General features: G+C 42.2%; 1 protein-coding gene across 1 annotated transcript in view; it reads right to left on the reverse strand.

Moving 5' to 3' along the window:
- Nucleotides 1–129: 129 nt before the first annotated feature.
- CREBRF (CREB3 regulatory factor) overlaps nucleotides 130–23,212 on the reverse strand; it is a 27,347-nt gene continuing 4,264 nt past the window's right edge. Inside the window, exons 3-8 of the mRNA XM_008069809.1 lie at nucleotides 19,978–21,064; nucleotides 13,032–13,226; nucleotides 11,888–12,077; nucleotides 9,368–9,441; nucleotides 8,572–8,694; nucleotides 130–596 (exon numbers count right to left, since the gene is read on the reverse strand). Coding sequence (XP_008068000.1) covers nucleotides 481–596; nucleotides 8,572–8,694; nucleotides 9,368–9,441; nucleotides 11,888–12,077; nucleotides 13,032–13,226; nucleotides 19,978–21,064 — 1,785 coding nt within the window. The 3' untranslated portion in view covers nucleotides 130–480. The remainder of the gene's footprint in view (nucleotides 597–8,571; nucleotides 8,695–9,367; nucleotides 9,442–11,887; nucleotides 12,078–13,031; nucleotides 13,227–19,977; nucleotides 21,065–23,212) is intronic.

Genomic DNA, 23,212 nt, shown 5'->3' on the forward strand with positions numbered 1-23,212 from the left:
CTAATATGGCACACAGGCATGAGTGCTGGGTGTGCCATGTAGAAGTGAGATTAATGGTTGTGGAAAATTAGAACAAAAAGCAATAATTCTGAAAAACAATCTAAACTGTTTAAAAAAATGCTTCCTCAATTTTTTTGTGTGGTTCAGAGCATAAACCTGCCACAGTACTCGGCATTTTACTATTTCACTCCTCTAAAATGTTTTCCTTCAGCAGCTTTTTGCAATCTGTACTTAAACATTTACTTTAACGTATGAGCTTCAGTTCTGATGCCAGCTGCAGTTTTAACCATGGTTTATGCTCTGAAAATGCAATAATCAAGTATTTTGGATCATGCTTCACTATGCTACTTAGTTCTTAAAACAATGTAACCTAATTGTAAATGTTTACATAATGCTAACTGACATGCAAAACAGAATGGAAATTTACAATGGATAATGTGACAAACGCAGATACTTCTGACCATGGTCCCATGAGGCTGATTACACTTTTGATGTTGGTATCCTCAGTCCTACAAGGCCTCCGGTGGGATTGCCTTCTGCAGTTTTCTCTAATACTTGGTTCACAAATTCTGAGGTTTGCCCAGCAACTGGGAGACCTGGAGAGAAGAAAAGGCATACTTAGACACAGAAATGTAAAGGCTTGAGAGAAGGGAGAAAGCAGGAGACAGCTGAGGGCCCCAAATGAGTCTTCTGCTGCTAGCTACTGCAGAAAATCACACAGGAAGATCACGCCACCCTTCAGCTGGGAGTCTAAAACTTTTAAGACAAGAGGAGTCAAACATGAACACACGAAGCATGGTTCATCATCGTTCAAAGTGAGGTAGATGACACGTAACAACGGTCCAAGTCAGTCCAAACCCAAACCCAAAGTCTACCAACAGGCACGCCCCTGCACTTGCAAAACTGCTGCTCCCAGTTCTTTTGCCAGTCTTTTCTAGCTACTATAACTCACCCTTCCGTGGGTGAGTCTCACCTAAGCGACTGAGAATGGAGACCTGAAAGATGTTTTTAGTCACTTTTATCATTACTGGATAAAGTTTATATTTTTAAAAAGGTAACAAATAGGAAGTGTCGAAGAGAAAGAGAAAGGCAGGAGGAGCCCAGCAGCACAGGTATGCTGACTTTCTCATCCTTTCCATCTTCCATGATGAGGCCAGAGGAGGCTTCAAGTCAAGGAATCAAGTAACAGAGGTATAAGTACATTTTTTAAGTATCAAGAAAAGTAAAAGGCAGTGGAAGTAGAAGTATATTTATTTAGTCATTGCTCATAGGAAGAGGTCAAAAGACAAAAAATATTGACATCACTTTAACCATGTGACCAAACCTAGCATGACCAATAATAGAACAATCTGATACTATGTGCCTCTTCACTGATGGAATGAGGATGTATGGTGCAATTTTGCCAAAATATTTAACTGCATCTAGTCATGAGAAAACAGATAAATCCAAATGTTGAGACATTTTACAAGATCATGCTATTGTACGATCTTCAGAGGCTTCAAAAGAACAAAACAAAAAACAAGATCAACTATACCTGGATACCAAGCAAAATATAAATAAGAAAGCTGCATTCAGGAATGTAATACTAGATAAGACTTAAATCAGGGCAAAAAGCCAGGCTCGGTGGCTCCCAGCACTTTGGGAGGCTGAGGTGAGTGGATTGCCTGAGCCCGCGGGTTCAAGACCCGCCTGGGCAACTTGGCAAAACCTCATCTCTACAATAAATCAAAAAAATTAGCCGGGCGTGGTAGCGCGCGCCTGTAGTTTCAGCTACTTGGAAGGCTGAGGCGGAAGGATCGCCGGAGCCCAGCAGGTCAAGGCTGCGGTGGCCGGGAGCGGCCGCTGCACTCCAGTCTGGGTGACAGAGTGAGACTCCAACTCAAAAAAAAGAAAAAAAAAAAAAAAAAAATCAGGGCAAAAGCTGTAAATGAGACGAAAAAAAGTACATTTCCTGATGATAAAGATGATAATCCATAATGTCCATCTAGCAGTAATAAAACCTATTCAAACATCCCAGCCCTCAAAAGCAAAACACAGAAAATATGAGACCAAACCAAAACGTAAGTGGGAGAATATAGGCCGTGCGTGATGGCTCACACCTGTAATCCCAGTGCTTTAGGAGGTTAAGGCAGGAACATGGCTTGAGCCCAGAAGCTGGAGACCAACCTGGGCAACACAGCAAGACCCCTGTCTCTACAAAATAAAAAGTCAAGCATGATGGCTTGAGCCTGTGGTCCCAACTACTCAGGAGGCTGAGGTTGCTTGAGCCCAGGAGTTCCAGGTTACAGTAAACTATGATCTCATCACTATACTCCAGCCTAGACGACAAAGTGAGACAGTATCTCAAAATAATTTATGTCAGAATTTATATTAGCTAAAGTCAAGCTTAGAAAAAATTTCAAAGGCTTATATTTCCATTAATCAACAAGAGAGAATAAAAAGTAATGAATTAAGCATCTAATAATTTGAGAAATTAGAAAACCTGTAAATTCAGCAAGGTGCAATGGCTCACACCTGTAATCCCAGCACTTTGGGAGGCCAAGGTGAAAGGACTACTTGAGCCTAGGAGTTGGAGACCAGCCTGGGCAACTTGGTGAGACTTCATCGTTACGATAAATCAAAAAATTAGCCAGGCATGGTGGCACATGCTTATAGTTCCAGCTACTTGGAAGGCTGAGGTGGAAGGATTGCCTGAGCCCAGCAGGTCAAGGCTGTGGTGGCCATGAGCATGCCACTGAACTCCAGCCTGGGTGACAGAGTGAGACCCCCCAACTCGAAAAAGAAAAAAAAAAAAAAACACTAACTCTAGAAGAACTTGTAATCTAACAGAGGGAGAAAGAAACTCCAACACCTTTATTTATTTATTTATTTATTTATTTATTTATCTATCTATCCATCTATCTATCTATCTATCTATTTATTTTTTTGAGTTGGAGTCTTACTCTGTTGCCCAGACTGGAGTGCAGTGGCCGCTCCTGGCCACCGCAGCCTCGACCTGCTGGGCTCCGGCGATCCTTCCGCCTCAGCCTTCCAAGTAGCTGGAACTACTGGCGCACACCACCATGCCTGGCTAATTTTTGGATTTATTGTAGAGATGAGGTCTCACCAAGTTGACCAGGTGGGTCTCAAACCCACGGGCTCAGGCAATCCACTCACCTCAGCCTCCCAAGGCTGAGCCACCGAGCCCAGCTCCAACACCTTTAAACGGGTCCAAAGGGGATATCTGGGAGATGGCAGCACAGATTTTTTTTTTTGAGTTGGAGTCTCACTGTTGTTGAGGCTGGAGTGCAATGGCATGATCCCGGCTCACTGCAGCTTTGGCCCACTGGGCTCAGGCAATCCTTCCAAAGAAGGCTCAGGCTTTCAAGTAGCTAGAACCACAGGTGCATGCCAGCATGCCTGGTTAATTTATTTATTGTAGAGATGAGGTCTTGCCAAGTTGCCCAAGCTGGTCTTGAACCCCTGGGTTTAGGTAATCCTCTTGCCTCTGCCTTCCAAAGTGCTGGGATTACAGTCATGAGCCACCATGCCCAGCATGAGCACAGATTTTTAATCTCCAACCCAACAACGCATGAATGTGAGGGGCCCACAGTAAGATGTGAAGGCGGCACAGTCTGGCCTCTGTGGACTCAGAAAATAGGCCAGCCAAAATCATTTGCAGGACAAGAGCCAAGACTGATAAGAAACCTCCAGGGTTGAAATTAAAATTGAGCAAGGTAGTAACAAAAAATATTTTAAGAAGAGATGGGCTAGATAAATGGGAAAGGGGCAGAACAAAAAATCTCAGAAAGCAAGCTGCCATAATTTTTTTGGTTTTGTTTTAGAGATGGGGTCTTGCATGTTGCCCAGACTGGTGTAGAACTGCTAGCCTCAAGCAAACTTCCTGCCTCAGCCTCAAGTAGCTGGGATTAGAGGCACGAGCCACCATGACTGCCATACCACTTTTTAAAATATTAAATGAAAAGCAGAGACTCTGTGAAGTGAGAAATTCTATTCAGAACCAAATCTTTAAAAAATCCAGAAAACCACTAATTTCACCTACAAATGAGTAATAAATCCTATAAAAAGTTTTTCTAAGAAAAAAAGAATAAGAACATTTCTACAAACAATGAAAGCATGCCTAATGACATGACTACCGAATGGATGGAAACTATAACCTCCTCACTTTTCTTTCAATATGAAGTAGAAGACATGAAAGAAAATGCCATAAGACTTGAAAGAACATAAATCAGAAACAGAATACCTCAGAAATAAGGTGACAGAGCTTGGAAAATAATTAGAAATAAAAGGAAAAATTAATTCTTGAAATGAAAAAGAACAGAAGAGCAGCAAATAACCACAGAAAATAGTGCTTAAGAGAAGCAGAAGGTGAAACAAGAAATAATTTTAAAATAAAGAAATGAAGGAAAAAAAAGACTTGAGAAACAGTGGCAAATACCAGATTTGGGCAAAGAAAATTCAACCTACAGATTACACGAGTCCCCAGAAAAAAAGAAAAGCAAGGGCACTGGTCAAATACGAAAAAGATTTGAGAATACTGACACCTCATCAACAAGGGTACCTGCATAATCAACATTTGTATACCTAACTCTGAATTGTACCCCACAATCTTTAAAATAAAAATAAATTTAAAAAAATTAAAAAGAAAATACTAACTGAAGGAACACAGTGTGTGCGTGAAAATATCAACCTGAAATGACCAACTCTAAGACATAATCTAGTAAAATCACTGCCTTTTATAGAGAAAGAAAAGAATCCTTTGGTAGGTAAAAATAGTGAATTATTTATAAGAAAAAAAAATTTGGTAATATTAGAGTTTTTCTTTTTTTTTTTTTTTGAGTTGGAGTCTCACTCTGTCGCCCAGAGTGGAGTGCAGTGGCCACTCCTGGCCACCGCAGCCTTGACTTGCTGGGCTCCGGCGATCCTTCCGCCTCAGCCTTCCGAGTAGCCTGAATTACAGGCATGCGCACCATGCCCGGCTGATTTTTTGATTTTTTGTACAGATGAGGTCTCGCCAAGTTGTCCAAGCAGGTCTCGAACCCGCGGGCTCAGGCAATCCACTCACCTCAGCCTCCCAAAGTGCGGGATTACAGGCTGAGCCACCGAGCCCGGCCTAGAGTTTTTCAATACCAAGACTTTATGCCAGAAGAGAATGGAGAAACAAGCAAAATACCCAAGGAAAGAAAATACAAGTCAAGGATTTTATATCTGGTAAAACTGACTTTTGAGTGTGAAGGGAGTATACATGCTGATCAACATACAGGACCTTCACATTAAAAAATAAAAATGGCTGGGCGTGGTAGCTCGCCTGTAATGCCAGCAATTTGGGAAGCCAAGGCAGGAGGATTGCCTGAGTCTGGGGGTTCAAGACCAGCCTGGGCAACTGGGTGAGACCTTGTCTCTACAATATGTCACAAAAACTAGCCAGGCATGGTGGTGTGAGTCTGTAGTTCCAGCTACTTGGAAGCCTGAGGCAGAAGGATGGCCTAAGCCAAGCAGGTCGAGGCTGTGGTGGCTGTGAGCGTGCCATTGCACTCTAGCTTGGGTGACAAGAGTGAGACTCCAACTCAAAAAATAATAATAATAATAATAATTTTTTCTTGTAATATTACATTTTATCCTCTACCTAACAAAGGAAGACTGAAAATGCTTTTAAAAATAAAAGAGGAGGCCACACTTGCCTCTGAGTGTCAGCTCCCTTTCCAATCTGTGAAAGGTGAATAATAAACTTTACTTCTTTCTATTTCTTACTTGGTTGCAATCTTGCATTATTCCTGTGATCCCAGCCTGGCTCTGGCCCACCTTGCCTCAGATGACCCTTTCAGCTGGTGGCCAAGTACAGGGAAATCCCCTCCGCAACTCTTCTCACTCCTCTCTCTTTCAAACCCATGTCTCCCTGTAGACTGTGCTGGAACTTGGTGGCAACTTACAGCTCTGGCCAGGGCGGGCCATGGTGTGTCTGAAGGCCCCAAGGAAAGGCAGCAGACTGCTGGGGTTCATTAGGGTGGGAGACTAAGGTTTATTCTTTATCTTGACCTGTAGCTGAGCTCTCCGAGCCTCTCTGTGGACCAGACTAGATCTCATTGGACAACTGACTGTCTTTTCACCAGGCCGATTCCCTGGAGAAGCAAGGAGGCCCCAGAAGGAAGGTCCTGGACCTCAAGCACCCAACCAGGTTAAGAGGCAAGGAACTCAGCTCTTATCTTTCACTGATCTTATCTTTCTTTGCCTGAAGACTACACCGAACCACTCATCGCCTCAGCCTTTCTCAGTATGAAGCACCACCTTCACCAAAACAGCGTGCTGGCATGGAGGGCAGTGGAACCAGAGGGTCAAAAAGGCATCCAGTTGGCAGCTGCAATTAGCAACAAAACTCCAACTGCCCATCAGAGACCTGCTTGACGACAAGCTGAAGACAGACACATATGGACTCCGAAATTCACTGGTGCAACAGTGGAAACTACCTGGACTCCTGTAGTGGGTATCAAGCCCAGTGGTAAAAATACATTTTACCAGACATCAAAGCCTCAACATGTTATAACAGCAGCTATAATGGCCTTTATTATAGTAGTGTTAATTCTAACAGTGTATGCTTGTACACAGTGCTTTGCATACAAATACTAAAGATACTTAACTCCATGGGCTCCTGTCCTCTCATCCCCTTCTCTTGCTCTAGACTGGTAGGGATAGCTCTACCCCCAGTGTTCAGCAAAGGAAGTAGCTACAGAAGTTCTGACCTTTGTCTCTGTTCCCAGGTGCAAGTAAGAATATTTTTCAAAATACCAAGAGGTGGGAATGAAGGAGGTATCTATGGAAACCTAGAACAAACTTAGTTTAGGTTTTGCCTCAGCATAGTCATTTTTGCTTAGACTTTACCCCTGACACATTTTTAATCTAGTGCAGGTTAGACATAGATGAGATAAATTTCCAATAGGCAGGTTTTAGGAAGCCCTCAGACATTCTACTACAGGCCAAGCTGGCAGCCTAGCCCACCCCCTTAGCAAATCTCTATCAGGACAGCCCAACCTTTCAATTCATGATTTAGCATATTATTCTCTAGTAAACGTTCAGGTTCCTTGACACAGAGAAAGGTCAAAGATCACCCCTTGGCTGCCCAAAGTTCTAGAAATGATAAGACCATCTTTTGGTCAAGAAGTTTGGGGATTGCAAATGTCTAACAAGTCTCTTTCAGGAAAGCCCCCTCCCCCATCTCCTTCCATCTAGCCCACCACCTGAGGGCAGGAGATGGTAATGCTCTGGCGACCTCAAGATCTAAGACTCATGTGACTACTATCAACATCAAAGACTGCAGCCCTGGACACTCCTTTGGGTCAAAATCCCCCTACCCAAAGGCCCTTAAATATACCCATTTCGTGGCCCTTCGAGACCACACTTGCCTGAGTGTCGGCCCCCTTTACAATCTGTGAAAGGTGGATAATAAACTTTACTTCTTTCTATTTCTTAAAAAGTAAGTAAATAAATAAAAGAGGGCTGGGTGTGGTCACTCAAGTCTGTAATTCCAGCACTTTGGAAGGCCAAGGAGAGAGGATTGCCTGAGTTCAGGGGTTTGAGACCAGCCTGAGCAACATGAGGAGACCTTATCTCTACAATAAATCAAAAAAATAAGCCGGGCGTGGTAGCGCACGCCTGTAGTTCCAGCTACTTGGAAGGCTGAGGCGGAAGGATCGCCTGAGCCCAGCAGGTTGAGGCTGCGGCAGCCATGAGTATGCTACTGCTCTCCAGCCTGGGCAACAAAGTGAGACTTCGACTCAAAATAAAATAAAATAAAGAAAAGCTTTGAAAGAATATATAAACATTAAAATAGTATCCATTTGAAGAAAAAGTCAAGCATGGAATAAACCTAAACAGAAGTAGGAAGTAAGTGACATTTAGGAAAACACTGATGTTTAGGATCTACTCTTCACCTAAGATTGTTTTCAGTATAAATATAATTTTGCTCCAGATAAACATTTGACATTTTATTGTGTTAATTTTGGGGCTTTTCATGGATTGTATTGTGCTGTGCTGCCCTTAGGATGCTACTGATTTGCTCCTATGGCTGCTAAGCTCCCGGGCCTTTAGAGCTCTAGTGCCTATGTCTTCACTAACCATCTCTCTTCCCTGTCAGCTGTCACTTTGCCTGGCGTCCAGGTGCCTGCCTCTCTGATCCTCCCCATGCTGAGTAATCTGCTCAGGGATAGGAAACCAGACAGCCAAGTTTGTCAGAACCCTGAGTAAAACAAGTAAGAATCTTCACTGAAGTGCAAACTGCAGGCTGTGACTGCTCAGGGACCTTTTGTCCCCCCATGAAAGGTTAAAGTTGTTAGATATTTGTTTTTCTTAAGTGTTAAAATAGTTTAGTGATTAAGTCTAAATTGCAAATTGTGGTAACCAGCATACATGTTTATGAACACTAAATCTCAAAAGATAAAACTACTCATAAAGAAGAGTAACTACAAGGAGAGCACTTGAGTTTTTCCTTAAACTAAAAGAACTTTTAATATCACTTTAAATTCCATATCTTACACTACATGTTACATATGTTATGAATTTATCCAGTATTCTTCTTACCAAGAGTATCTTTTATGAGGATTTCAAGCTTCTGCCCCATGTTGGGCCCTCTCTCCTCTCTTGGATTCTGTACTCGGTTTACAATCTCTTGCTTGATAGAGTTGATTACAAACAATAAATTATCTGTAAGACAGAACAAAACACTTGGAACATGTCACTAACATGAAATAATTTTAATTATGCAACAACAGATATTCAGTTAGAAAATAGTGTGTAAGAAAACATTAAATAGTGATGGTTATTTATAAGTTCTCCTATCCAAAGAGACTAATTTCAAATTATGTGGCACTGTTTTTAGGACCGGGCTTGGTGGCTCAGCCTGTAATCCCAGCACTTTGGGAGGCCGAGGTGAGAGGATCACTTGAGCCCAGGAGTTCAAGAGCAGCCTAGGCAACATAGCAAAAAAAAAAAAAATCAAAATATTAGCTGGGCAAGGTGATATATACCTATAGTCCCAGCTACTAATAGGATGAGGCAGAAGGATTGTCTGCCTGAGCCCAGGAGGTTGAGGCTGCGGTGAGCAGCACAATTATAAAATGAAGTACAAAATCACTGTGGTCACAAAGTGGATCAGCTTGTCAGCACAGAGACTGGCCTGGGGAGCCACTGAGACACTTACAGTAAAAGGAGGACAAGTATGAAGGTAAACAAACACTGACTTACTGAATGAATACACAAACAGGAGGCTAGCCAAAAACTAGCAAAGTGCAGGGCATACAAGTAACAAAACCAAAAACAAGAAAGTAGTCATCAAAATAACAGGCAGTTAATCAACTTCTTAAAAGTTTAGGTTTACCATATTCTGTGTTGAGGCCCCATAATTTTACTTTATTAGCTTCATACTGGGCTTTTTTCTTTAACCGACAAGCTCTGTAAAAGGAAAGAGTGATTAGTTCACTTTCTTTTTAAATGAATATCCAGAATATTCATCTGTTTGCTGCTGTCAAACATTTTCTAATACCAACCAAAAACCACTGCCTATTGATGTTCAAAGAACTGAGTCAAAACCACAATACAAAATAAAAAAACACAATACAACCATTTATTCAAATTGATTTTTAAAAATTTAGGACACACTCAGAAATAAAGCTATGACCAGTACACACCTATTAGAGTGGCTAAACAACTAAAACAAATAAAAATTGCTAATACCAAGTGCTGCAGAGGATGTGAGGCAAGTGGAATTCTCGCACATATGTTGCTTGTGGGAATGTCAAACAGTACATACAGCTACTGTGGAAAATAGTGTGGAAGCTTTTTTTTTGAGTTGGAGTCTCACTCTGTCACCCAGACTGGAGTGCAGTGGCCGCTTCCGGTCACCGCAGCCTCGACCTGCTGGGCTCGGGCGATCCCTCCACCTCAGCCTTCCAAGTAGCTGGAACTACAGGCGCGCGCTACCACGCCCGGCTCATTTTGATTTATTGTAGAGATGAGGTCTCACCAAGTTGCCCAAGTGGGTCTCGAACCCACGGGCTCAGGCAATCCACTCACCTCAGCCTCCCAAAGGCGCGGGATTACAGGCTGAGCTACCCAGCCCGGCTGAAAGTTTCTTATGCTTGGATATTTATCTAAGAGAAGTAAAAGCTAATGTTCACATAAACACCTGTAAGTGAATATTTATGATGGTTTTCTTCATAGTTGCCAAAACCTGGAAGCAACCCAAACATCCGTCAAGTAGTGCATGGATAAACTGCAGTATAGTCCAACTAGAGGAATACTACTCGGCAACAAAAAGAAACAAATTGGCTGGGCGTGGTGGCTAACGCCTGTAACCCCACCACTTCAAGAGGCCAAAGTGGAAAGATTGCTTGAGCCTAGGAGTGCGAGATCAGCCTGGGCAACATAGTAAGACCTCGACTCTACAGAAAAACAAAAAATTAGCCAGGCATGGTGATGCATGCCTATAGTCTCAGCTACTTGGAAGGCTAAAGCAGAATGATCTCCTGAGCCCAGGAGGTCAAGGTTGCAGTGAGCCACAACTGTGCCACTATACTCCTGCTTGGGTGACAGAATGAGACCCTGACTCAAACAAAACAAAATAAAACAAAAAAGGAACCAATTATTACTCAATGCAATATGGATAAATCTCAAATGCATCACATTAAGTGAAAGAAGACAGACCCAAAAGGCTACATGCCATATATTTTATCTATATGACATTCTAGGAAAGGTGAAACCATGGGGACAGAAGACAGATGCATTGGTTGTGAAGGGCTCAGGGTGCAAGAAGCAGCTGGCTTTTACAAAGAGGCATGAGGAAATGTTAAGGTGATGACAATGCTTGATATCTTGATTGTGGTCATGGACATATGACTGGATATGTTTCTCAAAACTCATAAAAGTTTATATTAAAAGGAATAAATTGACTATGAGTAAATTAAACCTCAATAAACTTGACTTACTAAAAAAGCCAACAGAAAACTAAAATTTCGGATTAAATGTTTTATTTATTTTATTTATTTATTATTTTTTTTTTTTTTTGAGTTGGAGTCTCACTCTGTCACCCAGACTGGAGTGCAATGGCCGCTCCCGGCCACCACAGCCTTGACCTGCTGAGCTCCAGCGATCCTTCCACCTCAGCCTTCCAAGTAGCTGGAACTACAGGCGTGCTACCACGTCCAGCTATTTTTGATTTATACTGGAGATGAGGTCTCGCCAAGTTGCCCAGGCAGGTCTTGAACCCAGGCTCAGGCAATCCACTCACCTCGGCCTCCCAAAGTGTTGGGATTACAGGCTGAGCCACTGAGCCCGGCCAAAATGTTTTATTTTTATACTAGAACACAGTGCACTTGAGTCCATTCATCTCTTTAAAACTTTTTCTATAAAAGCATAAATACCAGCCGGGCTCAGTGGCTCAGCCTGTAATCCCGCGCTTTTGGGAGGCTGAGGTGAGTGTATTGCCTGGGCCCGCGGGTTTGAGACCTGCCTGGGCAGCAAGACCTCATATCTCTACAAAAAATCAGCCAGGCGTGGTAGCGCATGCCTCTAATACCGGCTACTCGGAAGGCTGAGGCGGAAGGATCGCCGGAGCACAGCAGGTTGAGGCTGCGGTGGCCGGGAGTCCGGCCACTGCACTCCAGTCTGGGCGACAGAGTGAGACTCCAACTCAAAAAAAAAAAACAAAAAAAAAACAAAAGCATAAATACCATCTTTTACTTTCAAAAAAATAATTACAATATTCTCATTGTAATATTTGTAAAAGAATAATATGACTTCTGAATAATGGCTGAAGGTCACCTCCTCTATAAAAACTCAATTACGGTCTAACCTTATTTCCTAGACTTTATTCACATGAGTGAACATTATTAGCATTTACCTGGAAGCCAGTTTATTTTTTTCCTTCCTTGACCTTGGCCGGGCTGTTAAGGGAAGCTCACTGACTGGAGTCAGGTCACTAATCACCTTGTTCAGTTTCCGAAGTTCATTGCCTATCTGGAGCAGTTTTTTCGGATTTGGAGTCAGATCTTCTACATCAGTTCTCCGTGACTTCTTTACTGCATATTTTCCTGTAAATAGTTTAAAAGAAGCTTAAGTTGGATCATTTTAATAAAGAAGATACCTGGGCAGGGTGTGGTGGCTCTACCCCAGCACTGTAACCCCAGCACTTTGGGAGGCCGAGGCAAGAGGATTGCCTGCAGCCAGGGGTTCAAGACTACAGTGTGACCCATCACACCTGGCTAGCTTTTATAAAAAATGTCTTGGGCCAGGCATGGTGGCCCACACCTGAAATCCCAGCTCTTTGGGAGGCCAAGGCAAGAGAATTTCTTGAGGCCAGGCGTTTGAGACCAGCCTTGGCAATTTTGTGAGACTCTGCCCCTAGAAATAAAAAAAAAAAAAGAAAGAAAATTCCTTATAGAGACAGGGATCTCTCTGTACTGCTCTGGCTGGTCTCAAACTCCTGACCTCAAGCGGTTCTCCTGCCCTAACCTCCCAAAGTGCTGGGATCACAGTGTGAGCCACGGCACCCAGCGGGACCTCCCTGAACTTCTCCCAATCCCCACTCTACACACTTAGCTGTTATCTACTACTTCTTTTCTCCATAACCACCCCTCCTTCTTTTCTTTCTCTAATCTTTTTCTCTCACTATGGTTTTCGTTTCAGCCTCCCCATTTACACTTAGCCTGGGGGCTGGGTGAGAATGGAAGCGAGAACACCCATTCAGAGTTTCCTCAACCCCTTGGTTATAGCAGCAGTGACAGCCGGGAAACCAGCAGCCTCCTGACGGTTTCCTGAATGGAATACGTAGAATAAGAAGGGCTGGAAAACCGAACTGTGTTTACGCAGTCCTTCCTTCCTGCTGAGGTGATGCCTCCTGACGTTGATAAAACGCCACCTGTGAGTGAAGGGCAGTCACGCAAACACAGCAGCTCTAAGTTCCGAGGGCTGAATCCCCAGGACACTGAGGAAGCCTTATGGTTTAGTAAAGTGACACGAAGCATTTCCCTGCAATCCCCTCTTACCATGATGCAAGCCGTTTTTCTGATACATGTTACTTGGCAAGGTATCTCGGTTCCACTCAGATGGCCTCAGCATCCTCTCTTGCTGTGATGGTGTAAGTTGTTCACTATACTCCCAGAAGTACCTTCTTTTACCTCTCTTCCGAGAAGATATTGAAGTCATCTCCTTCAAGTCTTCTACAGAATCATTTTCATAGCCTTAAGAAAAAAGGCCCCCAATTGTTTAAGCTCCATACATTTCAATAAACCAATCAGAAGAAACAAAAAGATCCTTTCAATTTATAACTTGGTGCATTTCCATTCATCTGAAAACACCATTGGCATGTCAAAGATAATAAACCAGTCTATTAGATAACTTTTACTATGTAAATATCTAGCTCATAAAATATTCAGAGATTAATAAACATATATAACTACAGTGTTTCTCTTCCTTGGATTTCTCTTTTGTCTTTATAAGTTAGTATATGATACTTTTTTTGGTATTTTCACATAGAAGTGAAGTGTGCATACAGCTACAGGAATGTCAAAAGTACTTAGACACTATGCTGTGACCCTAAAATGTCTTCCTTCTAATATTTCATACCTGAAACATTCTACACAAAAACCTGTGTACATTTCTACGATGGTGACCTAGTAGGCAGTTTTGTGAGTGAGCAGTGGCCTTCTTCCTACTTCCCATCCTATCCCTTGGAAAAAGTACAGAAGATGATAGCTCTCACACAGGACTATCAAATAAGAACCTATCTGCCTATTCTAATATTTCACTGAAATCAATTTGCACTAACTTCACTATTAGCATTTTCCTTACAAAAGGGAAGTTTCAGAAAATACATGGTTCTGAGCTGCTATACTGTTGGTCAGACCCAGTACAGCAGTAGTACAGCAGTAGTAGTCCCCAAACTTTCTGGCATCAGGGACCAACTTTGTGGAAGACAATTTTTCCATGGACGGTACGGGGGTGGGGGGTGGAGTTGGAGGAGGATGTGCAGTCAACCTAGATCCTTCACATGCCCAGTTCACAATATGGTTCATGCTCCTATGAGAATCTAATGCTACCGCAGATCTGACAGGAGGCGGAGCTCCACTCAGCCGCTCACCTCCTGCTGTGGTGCAATACAGGATAACCTACAGATCTTAAATACCCTCAGAAAATGGCCACCTCATTATTGCTAGGCACAAGTGAGGGGGCGGGATGAGCCATGTGGAGAACGTATACCATCCAAACCTAAAGTAACCAGGAAAAACCAGGCAGCCCTGGTAAGCAAAATGGTTATTTTCCCTCCTAAAAACATGACTCCTCAGGAACTGTCACTAAAAAAAAAAGTGGTGCCGGGCTCAGTTGTTCAGCCTGTAATCCAAGCACTTTGGGAGGCCGAGGCGAGAGGACTGCCTGAACCCGCGGGTTCGAGAACCACCCGGGCAAGTTGACAAGACCTCGTCTCTACAATAAATAAAAATTAGTCAGACGTGGTGGCGCATGCCTGTAGTTCCAGCTACTTGGAAGGCCGAGGAGGAAGGATCGCCAGAGCCCAGCAGGTTGAAGCCTGCAATGGCCAGGAGTGTGCCACTGCCCTCCAGCCTGGGTGACAAAGTAAGACTCCAACTCAAAAAAAAAAAAAGTGGTAATATCTGTTCATTTTGGGGAAAAGTTCCAATTTTAGAATTTTACCAAGTTTTCCTCAGAGTAAAAATCAACTAGGACTATGCATCCACTTAAATGGCGTCCTAGAAAAGGCAGAACTCTAGAGACACAGTGGTTGCCAGGGGTTGGCGGCAGGGAAAGGGATGACTCTAAAGGAATACGAGGGAATTCTGTATCCTGCATCTTGATTGTGGTGGTGGTTACATGATGGTCACATCTCATGGGGGGTACACAGCAAGAAGGGTGGATTCTGCTGTGTGAAAATCAGGCCTCGATAAACATGACTTAAAAAAAAATCAATGTGGGAAGTAGAATAAATGCTGAGCAACAGTCAAGACAAGCTTTTGTAGCAATACTGGTTAACAACATTTTACTAGTGCACATGTGGCACTGTAAAATGACATGGCAAGTGGGGTATCAGTGACCCTTAGGCTCTTCTTAAAAAATGATGTACAAGTTGAATGACACAGTCATTTCTAGAAGTAGGATGTTAACAGCTCTGTCAAATACATAAAGCAATAGATTTGGCCTATTTGTACTTATGTTACATTTCAAATTAAAGGATTTTACCTTGTTCTAGTTATCAACTCAGCTTTGGAAATGATGCACAGGCCATACTGTGCCACAAGAATTGGTCTTTTTACAAAGGCCCTTGTTCCACCAGGCTAAGCAAAATTGATCAGATCACAGAGATTACCCCTTTGATTGAGAACACGTCAACAAAGGCAGAGGTGACAACCAAAACAGTCCCACCTTCCTACCAACGTTGGTAACTGGTGTTCCACACTCAAGTCTGCCCTGGCCCAAAGTGTCACATAGCTTCTTCAGGTGACCCACCCCTCACTTCATTTGATATGCTCCCTCAGCTAGCAACTGTCTTTGCCTCTCCTCAGGTGGCCTAGATTTCTCGTAAAACACTGTCCCCCTTAACAGTCACTGAGACTGTTAAGAACCTGGTGAGGAAGAGAATATTTAACCCCATTTATGCAATTCAAAATGCTCGTGGAGGCTTGGTATGATTGGCACATCTGGGACGGAATCAGGCCCACAACTCAAGGAGTATAGCCCCAAGCTGACTTCCCACTTGCCTTGTGTCTTTCCCTTTACTTTTGCCAGATCGCCACACTGATCTAACTCATTCCTCCCCAACATGACGACCATCAAAATGGTCTGAAGGAATGTTTGTATTTTTAATTTCATGTTAAATTTAAACAGTCATGAAGATTTTTTTATTTCTTCTGTCCCACTCAAATCAGTTACTAGTTTTAAGACTAGTAACTAATTTGTATATGTTCAGCCTTTTTCCAAAAAGTATTGAAGGGCCATCAATTTTTCTCTGACTTAATATATTAACATTTTCTAATGATATACACAATAAATTCATCTCCCTCTCTCAAACACACACATACACACAACAGATTTTTTTGCTTAAAAACATCACCTTTCAATATAGAGACTACGGTGATCAAATCAAATGAAGAAAAATTATGTTCCCAGATCAATGGTCTAGCTTTTGGGGTCATTAAATATTTCTCACACCATGTTTTGAGGATCTCTATTACCATAAGATATGGCTTCACCCTAAGTGAATTCTGTAGTCAGATAAGTTTTAAGAAATTCTCATTCTGCATACACATCTCTCTTACCAAATCACAGTACACATAGGCATATTAAAAAACTCTGAGAAATCATAGTAAATAAATCCACTTCACTCTAATTCCATGGGAAAAAAGATCATGTCTGCTTTGTTACTCTCTGGACAGGACACACAGTGTACCTAATATATACAGTATCTAGCACAAAAATTGGCACTGAGAAAAATTAACAAAATCATTTTTTCATTTAGTACATTTCCTATGGAGCCTTTCCCTTTTCTTTTCATTTGATAGGTTACCATATTGATCTAACTCCATATTGATAATTCTTGACATGATTATCAAAAGAAGTTTAAAAAGATCCCACTTAGGGCCTAAATTTGAACCACACATCACTGGTTAGTACAGACTACTGTTATTAAGCTGATAAAGTCAATTGTGGAAATGTTTAGTGGAGATTACAAAACAAATTGTCATTCTAGGAGCCCAGTTCCTAGTCTAAGAATCATGTAATTTCATTATCCCAAATGGTTGTAGCCTGTCCACAGAATGGGCTCTATTAAACCTTGGGAGCCAATCCAGAAAAGGGACTAAAACTCCATTTTGCATCTTTCTTGAAACTTTGTAGACTCACGCTGTTGTAGCCATCTGCCAAGAAACAGCATCAAGGGAGCTAGTCATCACAAAAGGGCCTTTGTAAATTGTCTGCTATAAATTACACCAAGCAATCCACCTAAAACCAGCACTCTGAAAAAACGATAGCTATCCTTACTCTTTTAATTCAAAGAATTTCTTTCTGATTCTCACCAATAACTCTCGTTTGCATCCCTGAAGTCACTTGTTTAGCTCTTCTTCCAAGAAAAGGAAAAATTTTTATTAGTAAATGTGAATAAAACCCAAATAATACCACAAATTAAAGCATGTTGCTTATTAACATTTGTGAGAATTGTTCAACTAACATTAACCAAAAGGGCTTACTTCAAAGTCAACTGAAAGTGAATGAATTAAATGTCATCCAAAAATTTAGGATCGTTATCAAATAGGTCCAAGAAGAGAACCTGACCCTGTCAAACGCCAGCAAATACATAAAGCCACTGCCCAGTTATGCAAGATCAACATGCTAACAGATAAGACTTCTCTTACAAGGGACAAGGGAAGAGAATGTGGCATGACAGAACAATTCCAACAGTAACACTAGTTCCCTTCCCTGTGAGAGTCAAAGAGTTGGGGGATCAATGAACCATGTGACATCTGTTCACAGGCCTCCTCATTTCTCAACACATCCAGATGGAACCAAGTCAAAGGACCAAAGATGAAGTTAGAGTGGAGTTAAAAATCAAAGACAACATGACCCCAAGCTTCAAGATGGTTCCCATGGACCCAACCCACTTCCATAGTCCAAGCAGACTGAGGCTACAGTGGCTGTGAGCATGCCATTGCACTCAAACCTGGGCAACAGATAGAGACTCCAACTCAAAAACAAAACAAAGGAATTCTATCACTAGTGACAACATGGATGAACTTGAAGGATATTACGCTAAATGAAATAAGCCAGGCACAGAAAAGACGATTACTGCATGGTTTCAATTACATGTAGAATCTAAGAAAATCAAATTCATAAGCACAGAGAATAGAGTAGAATGGTGGTTGTCAGGGCCTGGCAGGTGGGGAAAATAGGAAATGTTGGCCAAGAGGTACAAAGTTTCAACTCCAGGATGAGAACTTTCTGGAGATCTATCATACAGCCTGATGACTATAGTTAACAATGCTGTATTGTGTACTCAAAATCTGCTGAGAGTAGATCTTAAATGTTCTGACCTTACCAAATATACCTCAATAAAGTGGTGGGGGAGAGGGGAGGCAAAGAAAAGCGAAATTATAACCAAAGTTGGGGTTTGGATAATACAATCCTTGCTACCTTGGTGGTGGCAGTCTTTACTGATTCCCTCTGGTCTCTATTTTCCTTTAAGCACTGGATGCTAATTGCATTTCCTTTCTCACATTTTCCATTCCCTTAGTAATAACCCATCCTCTCTATGTCTTATCCTTCACCTATCCTCCTACCTAATACTAGATAGGAGACAAAAAGCAACAGGATTTATATCGGTCAGACTCTAAGGACCACTCATGGACAACACTGTGATCTTCCAAATTGAGGAAGTCATATATTACTCCTACCTACAAAGACAAGCCCTTTGAAATATCTCAAAGCAGATTTTATGAATTTGTCAAGACAAACATTTTCCTGTTAATAAAAAAGACAATTAGACCAAGTACAGCAGCTCATGCCTATCATCCCAGCACTTTGGGAGACTGAGGCGAGAGAATTGCTTGAGTCCAAGGGTTTGAGACCAGCCTGGACAATCTGGTGAGATTTCATCTCTACAATAAATAAAAAAAAATTAGCCAGGTGTGGTGGCACACGCCTATAGTCCCAGCTACTCGGGAGGCTGAGGCAGAAGGATGGCCTGAGCCCAGCAGGTCAAGGCTGCGGTAGCAGAGAGCATGCCACTGCACTCCAGCCTGGGTGACAGAGTAAGACTTCAACTCAAAAAAAAAAAAAAAGGATTAATTATTCTACACAGACTATACCCAGTTCTAAAGTAAACCAAAGTAAAAGGCACAAACCCTTTTCCTCCACATTAAACCTGAAGTACCTTTTGCTTACTTGAAACTCCACTCAAATCAAACATCTTGTGCCAAATGCATACATTCATGCATTTGTGTAACAGAAAAATTTTGCCAAAAGAAAAAAGCAATTATAGTTGCTTGCTGGCTATGATATAGCTCCTATGCCCTAGAAACCTTTCAGAAAATTAATTATCAATGTTTATACTGCCTGAAATTCCACCAATCATGATAACAAAAGGGCTCTCTCAATAGTCTATAGTTTCTTAATAACTTATGCAGAATTATTAGTATCAGCACTATTTTTGAAGGAAATCAATTTGTTAAATGTGAAGATCTTCTCTTTTTTGAACGTTTGTAACTGTATGCCACTTGGCAATACCATTTTCATGAATAAGCTGCCCAAGCCAACAATGGCAAGAGCCCAAGCATGTAAGTGCTGACGTGTACCAGCTCCCCAGAGATTTCATTTTCTTTGTTCTTTTTATTTATATGCACTTTATATAAATAAAGCCCTTCATGCTCACCGAATTACAGTATGTATTTTTCTTAAATAGGAAAATACTGTGTAAATTAAAGGCAGCCAACACAAAGAAAAGGCTCACTTTTACATTTTTCATAAGTCTACTTTTTTTGGTTCTAGGCATGAGTAATATAAACCATCATTAGTTGGCTCACCATCCTATATACGCCAACTTACCTCAACTACAATACAGGGATACATGCATAAATAGGAATATTTTTTAAACCAATACATTCTTGGCATCTTTGCAAGAATGCTCAAGACAGTGACAAATCAGGCCACTTAACATAAGACAAATTAAGACTAAGCCTCTTCAGAGAATGTGAAATGTAAAAATTTTTAAAAATAAAAGTGTAAGCACTCAAGGAATCAGCATATGATCCATTACATGAACAAAAGTTATCATTTTAGAGCCGTTGGAATGGGAAGAAAGCAATTATAACCCCCAGCCATGACAGTAAGTCACTCAATCTCCAAACGAAAATAAATAAATCTAAACAAAAACTTTCCATTTCAAAATAATACAAAGGCCAGTTAGTAAGCCTCCAAGCATTATAATACCTGGTTCAGAGAAAGTGTCACTAATATCATCATCCTTGTCATCTTCATAATCTTCTTCCTCTTCTTCCTCCTCTTCGTTTTCAGATAGTTCATGCTCACTGCCAAACCCTTCATCATGATCCTCATCATCAACATCCTCCTCGTCCTCCTCATCTTCTTCAGGACTGCATTTTCTTGGCTGTTCACTCAAGTTGTCAGAGACAAAAAGAGAATAATTGTGCTCTTCTTTTTTCTGGGATGAATCTGAGACTGATGTGCTGGCAGAAAGGCTGCTGCTCTCTCCTGCTGCAATTGACCCCGGACCTTCCTGGGGCAGCGGACTGAGTAATAGTTCCTGGGTTTCTTTAAAAGGCAAAGCGGGAGTGGCATGTCCCTGAAGAGGTTCCATCCCTTTTCTCTCTTGTCTCTTTGCTACTGCACCACAGTAGCAGGTGTTCTCCTTTGCTGCATCTGCGTGAAGCTGGCTCAACAAGGGCCGGCTCTGCTGCACTGGGTTGATCTTCACCTTTGCCTTTTTTACATAGTCTTTACATTCAACATGAAAGTTCACCTTTTCATTATGATACACATTGGTCTTCACCACGATCTGTGTGCTTGAAGTGGGTTTACTTGCTTTTTGGACACAGTCTGACAAAGGGACCTCAGCCTGCAGAGTCTTAGAAGAGCACACAGGGGCAGCTGCTCTGCTGGTGATCTTTTTACCAGGGAATGAAGAGGGTAAGGGATTTTGTTTGACACTGAAAAGTGAATCAGGGTAATAAAGGGAATCAGAAACAGACTGGGAGTCCTCACTATTGAGCTGAGCTAATGTTGGAGTTTTACTTATGACCTCTTCATCTTGATAAGGGCTAGAAAAGTCATCAAGACCCAAGTAATCTACTTCTTTTGTTCCCCAGATGTCACAGCTGGTGAGCTTGGTGTATTTCGTCAGGTCTTCACAGTATGTATCCCACTGTTCCCAGTTGGAGGTTAAAGCAGCCTCATTATCCAGGACATCTGTGAAAGACTCCAGATTTTCAATGTCTTTGCAGTCCTCCAAAGAAAGGAAGTTGTCTCTAGGATTCTGCTGGTAGTTCATTTCTCTATCCTGAGGAGGGTTTAAAAAAAGAAATTACATGCTATACTGGAGGAAGGAAATAGTCACCTGTATCCTCACTTCCATCTATCAAACTGATAACCCGTACTCAACTTTTGGTCTGTTTTAAGATACTGACATGACACTTTATCACTCCATACAAAGTCATCATTTCCTTGGGCAAGAAAAAAGGAGAAAAACATGTCACTTGAGGGACTTAAGTATGCTCCAAATATCAAGGGCTGGTGAGCTTTACCATATAAACTCTTCCTGAAAAAGTCAACATTTCCTGATCTTAGAAGGATTTGGGGATCTCATGAGAAACAAGCTTCAATTAACAAGCAAATAATGAAGACCTAACCTCTATTACAGAATAATGTCTTTTTAGGTAGGAATGTAAATATAGAGGAAAAGAGCAATTCGAAGGGAGTTGGAATTCAGCCACAGAATGATAAGAGTTTTTGCAAGCCCTTAATAGCAATGCTTGGGCATGCGGAGCAAAATACTCCTCATGCATTTAGAGATTATTTCATTTTATTTTATTATTTTTTATTTTTTGAGTTGGAGTCTCACTCTGTTGTCCAGACTGCAGTGCAGTGGCCGTTCCCGGCCACCACAGCCTCGACCTGCTGGGCTCCGGCAATCCTTCCGCCTCAGCCTTCCAAGTAGCTGGAACTACAGGTGCGCGCTACCACAGCCAGCTAATTTTTGATTTATTGTAGAGATGAGGTCTCGCCAAGTTGCCCAGGCGGGTCTCGAACCCGCGGGCTCAGGCAATCCACTCACCTCAGCCTCCCAAAGGCGTGGGATTACAGGCTGAGCCACCGAGCCCGGCTCGAGATATAATTTTAAATTTCAGTTAAGGACAGGCACGGTGGCTCATGCCTATAATCCTAGCACTTTGGGAGGCCAAGGGAGAGGACTGCCTGAGCCCCGGGTTTGAGAACAACCTAGGCAACTTGCTGAGACCTCATCTCTACAATAAATCAAAAAATTAGCCAGGTATGGTGGTGCATGGCTATAGTTCCAGCTATTAGCAAGACTGAAGTGGAAGGATCACCTGACCACAGCAGGTCAAGACTGTGGTGTCCATGCGTTGCCACTGCACTCCAGCCTGAGTGACAGAGTGAGACTCCAACTCAAAAAGAAAAAAAAAAAAAAGTCAGCTAAGTCTCTGTGTCCATTGAGAAGAATAAAGCTTAACTGTTATGCACAACTTGGGCAGCTTGGTGAGACCTCATCTCTACAATAAGTCAAAAAATTAGCTGGGCGTAGTGGCACACGGCTATAGTTCCAGCTACCTGCAAGACTGAAGTGGAAGGGTCACCTGACCACAGCCAGTCAAGGCTGTGGTGGCCAAGAGCATACCACCACACTCCAGCCTGAGTGACAGAGTGAGACTCCAACTCAAAAAACAAAAATGTCAGTTAAGACTCTGTGGCCATGGAGAAGAATAAAGCTTAGCTGTTATACACAAGTGTGAAAGGCTGACCACTACGTATTTACATGTTAAAAAGAGCAAGCTGGCCAGGTGTAGTGGCTCAAGCCTGTAATCCCAGCAAGAGGATTGCCTGAGACCAGGGGTTAGAGACCAGTCTAGGCAACTTGGAAGACCTCATCTCTACAATAAATCAAAAAATTAGCTGGGCATGGTAGCTTGCACCTGTAGTTCCAGCTACTTGGAAGGCTGAGGAGGAAGGAACACCTGATCCAGCAGTTCAAGGCTGCGGTGGCCGTAAGCATGTCAGTGCCTGGGCAACAGAGTAAGACTCCAACTCAAAAAAAAAAAAAAAAAAAGAGCAAATTACAAAATACTGTATCTACTAGTGTATTATCCAATTAAAAGGATATTTCCCCAAATGGCACACATTAAAAAAAGGAGTAGGCCAGGCATAGTGGCTCATGCTTGTAATCCCAGACCCTTGGGAGGTAGAGGTGGAGATGGAAGGATTGCCCGAGTCCAGCAAGTCAAGGCTGCAGTGAGCGTGCCACTACACTCCAGCCTGGGCAACAGAGTGAGACTCTGACTCAAAAAAAAAGGAAAAGAGTAAAAAGTGCCAGGCTTGGTGACTCAGCCTGTAATCCCGTGCTTTGGGAGGCTGAGGTGAGTGGATTGCCTGAGCCCACGGGTTCAAGACCCGCCTGGGCAACTTGGCAAGA

Source organism: Carlito syrichta, unplaced genomic scaffold, assembly GCF_000164805.1.
Source record: "Carlito syrichta isolate Samal-C Ts95f unplaced genomic scaffold, Tarsius_syrichta-2.0.1 Scaffold312219, whole genome shotgun sequence".
NCBI classification, from domain to species: domain Eukaryota; kingdom Metazoa; phylum Chordata; class Mammalia; order Primates; family Tarsiidae; genus Carlito; species Carlito syrichta.